Below are 13,989 nucleotides of genomic sequence, written 5' to 3'. Positions count from 1 at the left end.
AGGTTGGAGTCAGGCAATGTTACCAGGTGGAAATAGGTGGTCTTAGTGATGGTGCAGAGCTGTGGTTGAAAGCTCATCTCAGTGAGAAAACACACAATCCCATGATTTCCTTCCTCAATCTTTACAAGGTAAAATTTCAGATCCTGTACTCGGCATTACAATTCCCTCTCCACAAAGCCACGGTGAGAATCTTATTATCAGCAATAAAAATCAGAGCCTTTGATTCCAATCCAATGTCTTGAATCCCACTTCTGCTTGAGCACTTATGGGCATATCAAGAATGATGGATTGGTATATTGGCATCTACCGGGCAATATGGAAAATTTCCCAGGTATGTCCTGTACACAAAAAGCAGGACAAATCCAACCTGGCCAATTACCGCCTCACCAGTCCACTCTTGATCATCAGTAAAGTGATGGAAGGAAGGGGTCATCAACAGAGCTATCAAGCAGCACTTGCTTAGCAATAACCTGCTCACTGACGCCCAGTTTGGGTTCCACCAGGGCCACTCAGCTCCTGACCTCATTACAGCCTTGGTTCAAACATGGACAAAACAGCTGAACTGCAGAGGTGAGGTGAGACTGACTGCCTTTGACATCAAGGCCGTATTTGGCAGAGTGTGGCATCAAGGAGCCCTAGCAAAACTGGAGTCAGTGGGAATCAGGGGGAAAACTCTCCAATGGTTGGAGTCACACCTAGCACAAAGGAAGATGGTTGTGGTTGTTCGAGGTCAATCATCTCAGTTCCAGGACATCACTGAAGGAGATCCTCAGGATAGTGTCCTCGGCCTAGCCATCTTCAGTTGCTTCATCAAAGACCTTCCTTCCATCATAAGGTCAGAAGTGGGGATATTCGCTGATGATTGCACAATGCACCATTTGCAACTCCTCAGATACTGAAGCAGTCTATGTCCAAATGCAGCAAGACCTGGACAACATCCAGGCTTGGACTGACAAGTGGCAAGTATCATTTGTGCCACACAAGTGCCAGGCAATGACCATCTCCTACAAGAGAGAATCTAAACATCGTCCCTTGGCATTCAATGGTATATCTTGGGAGTTACCATTGATCAGAAACTGAACTGGACTAGCCATATAAGTACTGTGACTACAAGAGCAGGTCAGAGGCTAGGGATCCTGCAATGGGTAACTCACCTCCTGACTCCCCAATGCCTGTCCACCATCTACAAGGCACAAGTCAGGAGTGTGATGGAATACCCCCCACTTGACTGGATGAGTGCAGCTCCAATAACACTCAAGAAGTTTGACACTGTCCAAGACAAAGCAGCCCACTTGATCGGCACCCCTTCCACCAAGGCTCCTTAGACAGCACCTTCCAAACCCACAACCACTACCATCCAGAAGGACAAGGACAGCAGATAGATTGGAACACCACCATCTGGAAGTTCCCCTCCAAGTCACTCACCATCCTGACTTGGAAATATATCGCCGTTCCTTCACTGTTGCTGGGTCAAAATCCTGGAACTCCCTCCTTAACAGCAGTGTGGGTGTACCTACACCACATAGACTGCAGCATTTCAAGAAGGCAGCTCACCACCACCTTCTCAAGGGCAGTTAGCGATGGGCAATAAATGCTGGCCCAGCCAGCAAAGCCCAAATCTCGTAAATGAATAAAATAAAGGACAGGTATAGAATCTATGATCTATCCAGCCAGTCCCACATAACTGTGAAACCTTATGGCCTGGATTTCACACTTCCCTGCTGGTGGGTTTGAAGGTGATGGGTTGGAGGGGGGGGGTGCATAAAATGCAACCAGTGACCTTATTGCCACCGCCTATCAGTCTTCCCCCAAAAAGTCTGAAATTTTACATGGGGCAGGGAAATTGTCAGGTGGTCTGTCTGCCATGGGGCCTATTGAGGCCCAAACTTACCAATTAAGGCCCTCACCCACCCCTGCTGCTGGTATTTGACCTGCGGCAGGGGAAGGCCCATGCAATGCGGGAAGTCCGGCATCTTCAGCTGTATGTGGGCTGGTGACGGGCACTGGGGTTGCGGGGAGGGCAGAAGAGCTCCTTTGCAGGCCCCCTGTGCCCATAGGATGTACCCACCCCACCACAGGTCATCCCCCTTTAACTCTTCTCCCCCTGCCCTTTGAATCAGGCCCCGCAACCCCCCTCCACCCCACCCAATCGGGACCCCCCGCCCCAGACTTACCTGGGCTCCTTGGCGTGATGGGACTGCCTGTAGTTCCAGCAGTGACCACCACTCCTGGTGGCGCTGCTGGGACTACAGAGCTGTCAGCCACCCGGCTGGGCAGGAACTCTCTAAGGCAGAATTTCCTCCTGAAATAGGGCCAGAGGTCTCACATTAAACCAAGCAATGCTGCTCCCCGTGTTAAACTGCTGCAGGGTAGCCGTAGGGATTGAGAACAGGCTCCCTGCAACATTTTAGCTGGGGGGTCGGCTTCTGTGGCACCCTGTACAATCCAACCCTATGTATCACAATATAGATATATATTTCAATCTTATACTCTCCACCCCACCCACCATCATATGATCTCCTACAAGGGGAAACTTGATGAAGGAAAGCAGGCTTATCTCTCCCCGCCAAGGCAAAAAATCGGACCTGGTTGAAAGAACCACCCTCTTCTCCCCAGATCAGGAAAATGATGTCCTGGGGAAGCCCAACCCATTCTAGGAAATGATATTCTAGTCAACCCTCACCATCCTCAATAGAGAGTTGCCTCCAGCCCATTTGCATCCTTCCTGTTTGGCCCTCTCTCATATCCCTGTAAAACTACAATATATAAGGAATGCTTGAAAGTGAATCTTGCCGTGTAATTCACTTGGTTATTACTCAGTGCATCTTGTGTTGTATATCTACTTACTTTATAACACAGCTCATTACCAAATTCCCTTGAGGAGTCTGTTTGCAGGTTGTTTTCCACTGAATGTATGGGGATGAACTTGTCTTGTCCTATGGTGCTGGACAAGCTATGGGAGATGCAATGCTTCCAAAAGGCACAGTTCCACCTCTTAAACTGCACTGCAACGTGAAGAGTCCATGGTCACTTGATCGTGACAAACGAGGGGGAATCAAATAAAAGAAAGTTAAGAAAAACATGCAGATTGTATTAAATCTTTGGCTGGGATTTTCCCGTCATGGGTGGCAATGAAAAATTTGGAGAGGCAGCCAAAAGCGGCGGGACCAGAAAATCCTGGCTGCGGGTGGGAGCGGAAAATCCCGCCCTTCATGTATCATGTTTTAATCCATCCAGCAATGCAGGTTGGATTAATCAAGCTTCAGGAGCTGTCAATGAGTGTCTTTGTTCATTAAACCTCTTCTGGCTTGAATCTTAAAATATGGTTATACAAAAGAGGCAGGAATTTTCCTATATTCATCGACATTCTAAAACACAAATATCCAAACTTGCTTTCTTCATGGCCCACTTACCTACCCCATTGGAGGCCAAATTTGAAGGTGCTTTAATTCTTCATGTATCCTAAGCTGCCAGTGCTATTGGACTTTGCAATCAAATTTAGGACTTATTCCCCCCAATGAGGGAGCCATGCTGAACAGCCCTTTCCAAACCACCAGGCCTGCAAAATTCTACCAAGAGAAGCCAGAAAGAAAATAAATACAAAATCAGATAGGAGCTAAGTTGCCAGGGGTTGATGGCCCAGGTAACTGGAGCTTGTGGGAAGCATTTCCACAGGTTGTAGCCTGGGCAAACCGAGATTAGTCTTCAAAATGCACCAGCAGCAGAATAGGTGTTATTTGGAAAGGATAGGAATTATTCTTGGCAATGCTATCGTTTAAAAGCTTAATTCTCTTGGGTAAAATGTCTCTCTTACTTTAACAGAAGTGATAAAATAATGGAGAGAGGAACTTGAGAAAAGACTTTGAGAAAGCAAGTTCTACTTTTGGTCAATAGTATTGCCAACTGTAATTTCTACCCTCTCAGTAACATGTGGTCTTCCCATTCCTTATTTAAGATTTATTGGAATGCTCCACTGGGCTCGGTTACATTCACAACTCTGAATGAGTGCCTGAAGCTGGTCACAGTCAACAATAAGGGAACCATTGACCATACTGCAAGCATTAATCAAAGACATTGCAGGCTAACTTGTGAATTTATTAGCAATTATTATTGTAATTATGCCATATTGATTCTCCTTTTCTTTGATGTTTTCTTTCTCATGTTGACACTGATAACCACACCCTCTTTCAGCTGGGTTGGAAGTCTACCTTGAGTCAAGCATCTATCAGACCACCACCAATGCAAATTCTGTAAGGAGACAAGGGGGAGGAAAGGCACAAGTCAATTCGAGCAATGAGGCACCAATCAGAGAAGGAATACCTCATTTCACTATGTCCAGCAGTACAATTGAGAATAACCAATACACTTTCATAAGAGACGAGCTATTCTGATTGACTGCAAGACTTGAGGTTTATCCTGTGATCTTGTGAATATGAGTCGAGAACTTGTATTTTTGAGTACCAGCTTAATTATGTGCCCGTTCTTGATGAAATGCAGAGTCGTGAATATTATTCCTACCTAATTTCTCATAAGGTTTTTGATGTGGTGCAGCAGGCAGTGGTGCTGAGTTCTGATAAAGCCACCAGAGCTGACCATTTACAGCAGAATCCGAGGTGGATGGAGAGACGGTTGCTGTCGATGCTTTTTCATCAGATAAGTATTCTCCTCCCTGGTAACGAAAGACAACATAATTACGACTATTTCTGGCATTCATATAGCTCAAAAGTCACAGAAATGAGAAAAAAAAACCAAGGTGTTATGAGATACTATATTGTACTCACAATATAGCCCAAGGACTATTGGCACCCTGCCTCCACTTCAAATTGGCCCTCAGGTGATTGACTGCTCTATGTGTCTCTGGGCCTTTATGCCTTTATGGCCCTGCGTGGAACTAGGGTGTTGATCTAGTTAAAATTCAAATTCTTTTTTATGCCCTTTCAGCAAGATAAAGAAATGTTGTTAAGAGGCAGAGTCATCCCTGCTTCCATTCAGTAAGTGATAGGACACGATTAAAATAGAATTACAACAGATTTTATTTCTTCAAGTAGTGCCTGCTTCCAATTACCACAGTCATAATTTTAAAAAGAAGCCTGGTGTGTGTGAAAGTGCAGACGTAGGTCTATGTTCTGTTACCCTGCAGTGAGCATTCCTTACAATGACTCTTTACAAGAAAGTTAGCAAAGTAACATTGCTGCAATGCATAATTGACTAGTATTAGTTTCATACCCTCTACCCCCATCACATCCCATTCATAGCCAGCAATTAGATATCTCTTAAATAGGAAATACTAATATCACAGCTACCAGAACAGCTTAGAGGCTGCAAAAGTACCTTGTAAGATTGGTGTGTAAGGGTTAGCAGTGTGTTTCCTGAAGAGTGCAAGCATTTTAACACTGTAATATCTATTTAAAAAATCAGAGATAAAGGCTGTGAATACTGGAAATCTGATCTAAAACAGAAAATTATGGCAAATCAGGGTCAGATTTCTTCTGATCACTGAAGCCAAATCAGAAATGCTGACATAAAGAACGTGTTTGCAATGTCATTACGAACAGTGAACAGGACATTTTCACCCAAGGCTGATCAGCATCTGAACAACTACATCAAAGTCGCAGCAGCCATTCCTTGCCAGGGAAATTGTGTGCCAGGTGCAATTAATATCAACCTCACTTATAAATGCTGCCTGATTTTGATTTTGGCCTTTATTGCACCTGAACTCCTTCAATTTTCCTGATACTCATTACCAAATCAAATCTGATTGACTGCAAGACTTGAGGTTTATCCTGTGATCTTGTGAATATGCGTCGAATCAGCCAGGCTGCACAATATTTCTGGCAATGGGTGACTGCCACAACTTTGGTGTGTTACATAATATTGATAAAGTTTACCTTTCAGAGTGAGTTGCTATGAGCATTTCAGTTACAGATGGACTGTTACAGCTCTAAGCATAATGCTATTTTCATATTTAGTGTTGAGAGTTGGTTAAAACCTTCAGCTCCATGAATAGGTATTACCTCAACAATGTTGAAATATTGATTGAAAGCAACATTTTCAATTTTGCTACAGCTTGTAAATGGCAACATTAAAATCAGTGGTGGCGTCTACAGTGGTCTGCTCTTCCTTCTCACAGATACAGCAGACTGGGGCCAGATGCCAAAATCATATATTCCTTCTTACAGTATAATCATTGTTAAAACAGGTAGTATGTACACTACCTTGACAGCTGTGACTTGGAAGCTTTCCTCTTTGTCCCATTAGAATGTAGCTCTCAGTCTGGTGAAACCATTCATTCCTAAATATAACACGAGTAATATTTCTTGGAAAGGGTGTTTTGATATTTCTTGTCGATATAATGGGGGTAATTTCAAGACAGGTGCTAATAATGGTGGGGGTTGGCATGGGGGAGGGTGGGGGAGAAGCGAACCTGGCCCACTGGCAACTCACATTGGTAAACAGAATGTCCGAATATAGACTATTGATTGGCAAGACTCCATCCTACTGAAAAATATCCCCAATATTGGCCTCTGGGAAATTCAGTTTCTGATGTTTGAACTCAATGCACTGATCATGATTTCAACATTTACAATAACGCCCAGAAAACTGTAGACAAAGCCACACACCTAACTTTCCAAAATGCACTCTTAGTAGCTGCAGCTCTGCATTAGGAACATAAAGTAGAAATATTACCCCTAAATAACCCAATCTCTCCATGCAAATTTTAAAATCAGAACAATGAATCTCACTGTAGAATCTCACTACATTTACAATTTAAGTAGGGTTCCCCCTTAATATTCCCTTTAAAGGCAGTGACTTGCTCCGTAACATAACACCACTGATAGCAGCAGATTTCTCACTGAGGCATTAATTCTCCACGCCTAGGCTGAGACAGTGAATGCTAAATGACTATTTGCCTATGGAGACACCACTACCAAGCCTGACATCGGCATGGCTGCACTTTCTAACTGAGGTTACTAATAGAAACTAGGAGTGGAAACTCCCTTCATGCCTATGCCAAGAGGACTGTGGCTGAGTGTAATTCTCTGTTTGCTGCCCTGACTGAGATTGGCTAACTGAGCATAAAACAGGATAAAGCTGGGGACCTCCTTGGTCTGTGGTGTGGCTCAATTCCATTCCCAGCAATGCACTTACCAAACAACACATCAAGGTAGCCCTAAAATGTCAGTGCCCAGACCCATAACCAAGGTGCTGAATTTTTGTTTTTAATCAACAACTATAACATGTGATAAACCAAAGCTGTGATTTTTGCAAGTTTGGTATTTTTAACTCACTTGTATCAAAATTAAGCAAGAACTTGACTAACCAGTCAGAAAACCAACCTAATGTACGAAATGTCTCATCAGCTGTGTAACTTTAGAGGACAGCAGCCTTGCTTACATGAGACATCTCACAGCTGCTGTCTAGTGGAGACATCAGCAGTGAAGATATCCGTATAAGATGTACTACTGCTGTGTTATTTCATCCCTACGAAGATTGAGGTATTTAAGATGATTAAAGGAATTGATAGGGTAAATAGAAAGAAATTATTTCCTCTGGTGGGGAAGACCAGAACAAGGAGGTATAATCTTAAAATTAGGCTCGGCCATTTGGGGGTGATGTCAGGAAGTATTTTTACACAGTAAGGGTAAATCCGGACCTCTATCCCCAGAAAAATTCCTGAGGCTAGGTCAGCTGAAATTGATAGCTATTTTTAGGCAGGGGTATTAAGGATTATGGAATGTAAGAGGGTAGATAGAATTAAGATACAGATCAGCCATGACCTAACTGAATGAAGGAGCAGGTTCAAAGGGTTGAATGGACTACACCTGTTTCTGTGTTCCCATAGTGCAGGAGATAACAAGCAGGCAGTGGGTTAGGGGAAAGCATTTTCTGGATTGAAGCTTGGTGTGAACATGAAAGGCAGAGATAAGGATTATGACTGAAATACATTTATACAATGAAAGTGACCATGGGAGGGTCACAGCCAAGTCTAACACTGTCAGAATTTAATGTTTAGACTTGTGTACATGCTACCAGGCTTTGGTGGATAGCAATCGGAACTAGGAACAAAGTTTACAACTTTACATTCCCTAACATGGGACACCAACTGCACTGCTTAGTCAGCAGAGCGACAGAGGCCTGGGATTGAACCTGGAAATTTGTGTGGCTTAGTGCCACACTGGGTGGTATTTCAAAGCACTTTCAATGGATAAGTAATAAACCCTTATGCTTTCATTGCTCAAGCATTATCAAGTTATTTCCATTCATGAAGAGCAGTAAGTGTTGACATTGATGCAGTGGTCTGAATTATAGAGAGAAAGGCTAGGTGAGCAAACTAGCCTTGGCTCATTCTGTATTCTCTTGTAAAATTTGGGCAGTATCAACTCTGTGGATAAAAACTTACAGCTCTTCTCCTTGTAACACTGATCATGCTGTTAATCGCTGAGATGCAGGCTTTCCAGTCTTTACCAATCTCAGTAAGGTCATGTTGAGGGAACTGTTTGCTTAAGAACTCTGTAAGAACAATTGTGCGGATAACAAATTAGACACACTGGGCTCATGAGCAGAATCAAATTGTGGAAATAAAGGAGAACGCATGTTGTGATTTTGAAGATTGTTTCTAAGCAGAACTAATTCAAACCTAAAATATACTTAGGCCATATTTTAGATTGGCTTAGACACTCCTACTACATACAGAGAACCATTAAAAGCTCAGTGAATCAATTCATTTATAGATCAACTTAAGTAATACACTGTAAAAGCTATTGTATTAAATATTGCATTAGTGTCAGTAAAGATTGAAAGAATATGGTCCTGTAGGTTATTTGCGTCGTTTATTGATCTGTGTTGCTCATAGAATGACATTGAGTTTTACTGCAGAGAAACAAGCCACTTGACCCAACAGGGCTATCCAGCTGTCTATGCTCTACATGAGCCTCCTCCTAACCTTACCTCACCTCACCTTATCAACATGCACTTCTATTCCTTTCTTCCTTAATGTACTTACCCAGTTTTCCCTAAAGTGCATTTATGCCAGTTGCCTTAACCATTCTGCGTGTAAGCGATAGTTTAGTAGGTTTTGTTAATTCATTCAAATTTGCTTCATTCCGTCATTTGTCTCGTGCACTGAGTGTTTGTGGCTACTCATGCTATGAGGGTTTAACAACATAAGCAGTTAACCACACATCTTTTGACGATAAGGACATTTTTTTGATCACGTGACTACTGCTCAGTATAAGTTTTATCAGCTTGTAACTGGGCACCAGGAAATGACATTGCACAGTAGAAGTGCATTTTATCTTGTAGGGAATCGGGGTGAACTTCCATGAACTGACTTGCCCTACTTGTACCTTAGTTGCAGAGTAACACTTATTGTAGTTATGACAGTGCTCAGAGCCCAGACATTAGTAACAATAGCAAGAGGTTTTATTCATACTGCACATTTAATGTCGAGCTTTGACGGTAGAAGGCGCTGCCACCATTGGATGAGTGATTAAAATTACTCTTACTCTTGGAGGAGCGCAGACACCCTGGAGGGTGGTAGAACTGGAGCAAATTACAAAGATAGGAAGGGGTGAGGTCATGCAGGGATTTAAAAGCAAGGATGAGAATTTAAAAATTGAGAAATTGCTTAACCAGGAGCCAATGTAGATCAGTGCGGACAAGGGTGACAGATGGAATGGGCTTTGGTGCGTATTAGAACAGGGCCGGGAGAGTTTTAGACTCAAGTTTATGGAGGTTAGAATGTGAAGGCCCAGCCAGCAGAACATGGGAAGGGTAAAGTCTAGGGGTAACAAAGGCATGGATGAGGGTTTCAGCAGCAATTGAGCTGAGGCAGTGGAGGAATTGGGCAATATCACAGTGGTGGAAATAAGCGGTCTTTGTGATGGTGTGAATGTGTGCCTGGAAGCTCACCTTGAGGTCAAAATGCCACCAATACTGAGAACAGTCTGGTTCAGCCATTGCTGGTGATTCTCTGGCTACGGGTGGATAGAGAAGAATGGAAACAAGTGAGAGCAGTACCACGCAAGCTGGAAGAGGGTGGAGAGGCAATGGGGTAATGGGGGTGCCGTCAATCGTGTCGCAGGCTACAGTCAGGTTGAGAAGGTGAAGAGAGCAAGTTTATCACATTCACGGTCATGTAGGATGTCATTTATGACTTTGATAAGAACCATTTTGGTACTGTGGCAGGGGCAGAAACCTGATTGGAGGGATTCAACACGGAGATCCAGGAAAGATGTGCACAGATTTGGGAGGCGACAACATTTTCAAGGAATTTGGAGAGGAGAATGATGGGCCCATAGTCTGCAGGGAAGGCGGGGCCAAGGATTTTTGAAGAGAGAGGTAATGCTTGGCAGGTTTGAAGGAGAGGGAAAAAGTACCTGAGGAGATCGAACAGTTAACAATATCAGCTAACATGGGAGCCAGGAGGGGAGGTTAGGTGGTCAGTAGCTTAATGGGAATAGGGTTGAGGAAGCAAGAGGTGGACAGGATGAGCTCAGAGAGGGAACAGGATGAGGTAGGAGAGAAACTAGAGAAAGATGCCAGTTCAGGGCTAAGCAGGCGGGAAACATAGCCCATTGGACTAGATGAAGAGAGGTAACAGGCAGAGGCTGCTCTACGGGTGGTTTCAATCTTAGTGACAAAGGCGTCCATGAGCTCCTCACACTTGTTGGAGCTGAGGATGGAGAAGATAATGGAGAGGGGTTTAAGAAGACAGTTTGCAGTAGAAACTCAGGGTTAGCTTTGTGTTCCATGATAATCCTGGAATAGTGAGCCATTTTGATAGAGGAGAGCAGGATCTGACAGTGCTTTATGACCAGAATTTTGCCCACATCGGGCGGGCTTGGCGGGGGGCATTCGGAAATCTGACCGCCGCCCGCAATCGGGGCCCGACCACGATTTCATGCTGGCAGGCCCAATTAAGGCCCACCCCAGTGTGAAACGCGGCTTGTCACTGGCTGGGAAGGGCCAGGCGGGGGCGGGGGCCTGTCAGCCGCCAGGTCTAATGGCGGCCCGGCGGCCTGTTTAGAAACAGCCCAGGCAGCCGCAGAAAGGCTGCCAGGGAAGGATGTCTGTCTGCCGTTGCAAGGATGGAGTCCAGTGTGTCAGCAAACGCCGGGCGGGAGGGCAGGCGCTCAACCCCCTGTCTTTCCGACGGGTTCCGACGGCTACCCTCCCGGAGGAGGCGGCTGCCAGAAGGGACACCCTTGTCCCCAGAGATGGGAGGAGGAGGCCACCTCACCTCACCAAGAGGGCATGGGCGGAGGTGGTAGCCCGGGTGAGCAGCCATGATGTGGTGTGGCGCACCTGGGTGCAGTGCCGGAAGTGCTCCAATGACCTGCTATGCTCAGGAAGGGTGAGTACCGTGTTGGCATGGGTCAGTGTGTTCAATTGTTTTGGGCTGGTCGCCCCCCCCATGGAGCTCAGGGGTGTTACAGTCTGAGTGCCAAATGTCAATCACATCGGAGTTGGCCAAGGGACTGAGTCCTGGCTACTTTGACTGAGTGCCTTGCGGCTCGAGGGCCACGACTTGGATGTGCCCTGTGAGGTGTTCCTCAGCTGGGGTTGGCCAGGCTGCAATGGCACTGCAGGTAGAGAGTGGACTGATCAATGCTCCTCTGTCCTATCAGGAGAAGACATCCCATAACAATATTGAGAGGTCATGGACTGGCAGAGGACCCTCACACCACCTCATCCTCTCCCACCATGAGTAGGAGGCCTTGGATCTCGAGAGGCGTCATGCACCTTGGTCAAGCGGCTGCGGTGAGGCTGGGGTGTCAGACGAAGGTAAGAGTGCAGTGCACTGAGGTGAGAGTTTCAGATTGTGCAACCATTCTAATGTAGTCTCTTCATTGATGGGAGCCTCGAATCTGGGATCCCCATTGATCATTGAAAGATGAGGGCACTATGATGCAGATCTCCATTGTCTCACCAGGGTACCTGGCATGTACAGTGACAGTGTGATGACTTTAACTAATGACATGTCCTTCTTCTCCCTTTTAGGTTCACCAGCAGTCATTCGCTCTCTGGACCCTGAAGGGCCACCCCTGACCCCGGAGGACCACCATGCCCCCCAAGCACCTGCATCACACCCGCTCTCTGAACCACGCACTAGCGCAGATGCCAGCACCTCGGTGGAAATTAGTTCGGTAGTATCTCGGTGCACATCGGTGAGGGCACTTCACACTCGTTTGAGGTGCAGGCGGTGGCAGAGAGTACCCAGGGCACCGGCAGTCGGACTGCTGGGGACCAGGACGATACTCAGTCGAAGGCAGACGATGAGCCTCTAGAGTTGTCCATTAGGCAGCAAATGCTGGATGTCCAGTGAGATGTGCGGGAGGATCTGGTGGAGATGCATGAGGGTGTGTGTGCCATGGTCTCCGTTATAGAGGAGTCCACGCGGAGCGTGAGCACTGTGTTGACCCTCATGGCCGAGCGCACTGCCTCCTCCATTGAGAAAGTGGCGACTCTCATGGAGAGGCAGCTCCAGGGACAGAATCAGGGGTTCCTGGGGTTGCGCTCGGACCTGCAGCCCTCACACAGGCACTGACCTCAGGTGGTCAGTGCCAGTGTGAGAGGTGGATGAGGCACCCAGTATCCCAGCTAGGTGCCCGTCCATCAATGGTAAGCAGGGAGTGCCAGAGCGACCTCACGTTGGCGCACGACCTGCTTGTCGTCTCTGTGGGCTCCTCTCAGGGCGCTCTGGATGACGCAGCAGCTCCTCCACCCCTCTGCCATTGACCGGGGCATCTGATGAGGCTGCGGGGACTGGGGAGATGCCAGCCGTGGCACTGTCCGCTTCCTCCCAGGCACGGCCTGCACAGGCTCCACTGGCCAGGGACCACCGCCAAGGTCATCAAGGCCAACAGGACAGCAGAGTCAGCAGCCTGTCTCCAATGGGGGTGCCAGTGAGGGGGTGTATCAAGATGTAGCGCCCGTAAGCATAAGTTTAAAGCACCTGAAGCACAAGAGGCACTGGTCACGGGTGATCTTTTGTTCCCCCATTTTGCTTTTCTTTATTCAACGATGTGACTACCAACACTGTTTTTTTTTCTGTTCAAGACTTTAAAACTTCCAACATAAAATTAAATTTGCTTTTGTGTTATTGGCCTGAGTATGCTTCATTTGTTTTGTAGGTGCAGGGTATGCCGGTGTGTAATGCTGGATGTGGGTGGCTCAAACCTTTATTGCACAGGCACAGAGTGTATCTTGGGGTAAAAGGAAAGGGTAATTTCTGTGATCCAGGATGGAGGCGGCAGCCCTGGCATGAGGTGGTAGTTCTTATTTGGCAGCCTAGCTGAAGGAGCGTTGGAGGTTACCAACATCTGGCTCCACATCCTCTGCATTCTCCTCACCGTGCTCCTCTTCTGACTCACTACTGGATTCATCCCCTGTGGCCTGTGGAGCTGTGTCAAGATCCTCTCCCTCCAGTGGGTTCCCCCTTGCCAGTGCCAGATTGTGGGGAGCTCAGCATGTAACCACTACCAGGGACACCCGCTCTGGGGGGTATTGGAGTGCGCCCCCTGAACGGTCCAGGCATCAGAAGTGCATCTTGAGAAGACCTATGGTTCTCTCTACCACAGCACCTTGGGGGGCGTGGCTCCTGTTGTATCACTGCTTGGCCTCTGTTCTTGGGTGGCAGAGAGGCGTCATGAGCCACCTTTTCAAGGTGTCTTGTACAATCTGCATCCTGTGGTCACACACTATCTGCACGTTCTTGGAGTGGAAGCCCTTCCTGTTGACGAAGGCACCCGGTTGACCCACTGGCGCCTTGATGGCCACATGTGTGCAGTCGATGACACCCTGGACACGGGGGAAACCAGCAATCGCTGCAAACCCTCTGGCTCGCTCAGCCTGGCCTCGTCTGTACAGAAATGAAAGAAAGTCAATACCCACCTGAACAGAGCTTCTGTCACCAGCTTGACGCAACTGTGAGCAGCTGATTGGGAGACTCCACACAGATCCCCCACTGAGCCCTGGAAAGAGCCG

General features: G+C 46.7%; 1 protein-coding gene across 2 annotated transcripts in view; it reads right to left on the bottom strand.

Moving 5' to 3' along the window:
- The window catches only part of LOC144691364 (uncharacterized), a 129,698-nt gene that overhangs the window by 33,483 nt on the left and 82,226 nt on the right, over positions 1-13,989 (bottom strand). For both annotated transcript variants that reach the window (XM_078559387.1, XM_078559388.1), the window contains 2 exons: positions 8,402-8,511; positions 4,519-4,669 (listed from right to left, as the gene is read on the bottom strand). In XM_078559387.1, the coding sequence (XP_078415513.1) occupies positions 4,519-4,669; positions 8,402-8,511 (261 nt within the window). The remainder of the gene's footprint in view (positions 1-4,518; positions 4,670-8,401; positions 8,512-13,989) is intronic.

Source organism: Cetorhinus maximus, chromosome 16, assembly GCF_964194155.1.
Source record: "Cetorhinus maximus chromosome 16, sCetMax3.hap1.1, whole genome shotgun sequence".
Classification (NCBI taxonomy): Eukaryota; Metazoa; Chordata; class Chondrichthyes; order Lamniformes; family Cetorhinidae; genus Cetorhinus; species Cetorhinus maximus.
The sequence above is the reverse complement of the archived record's forward strand: the minus strand, read 5'-3'. Positions and strand labels throughout refer to the sequence as shown.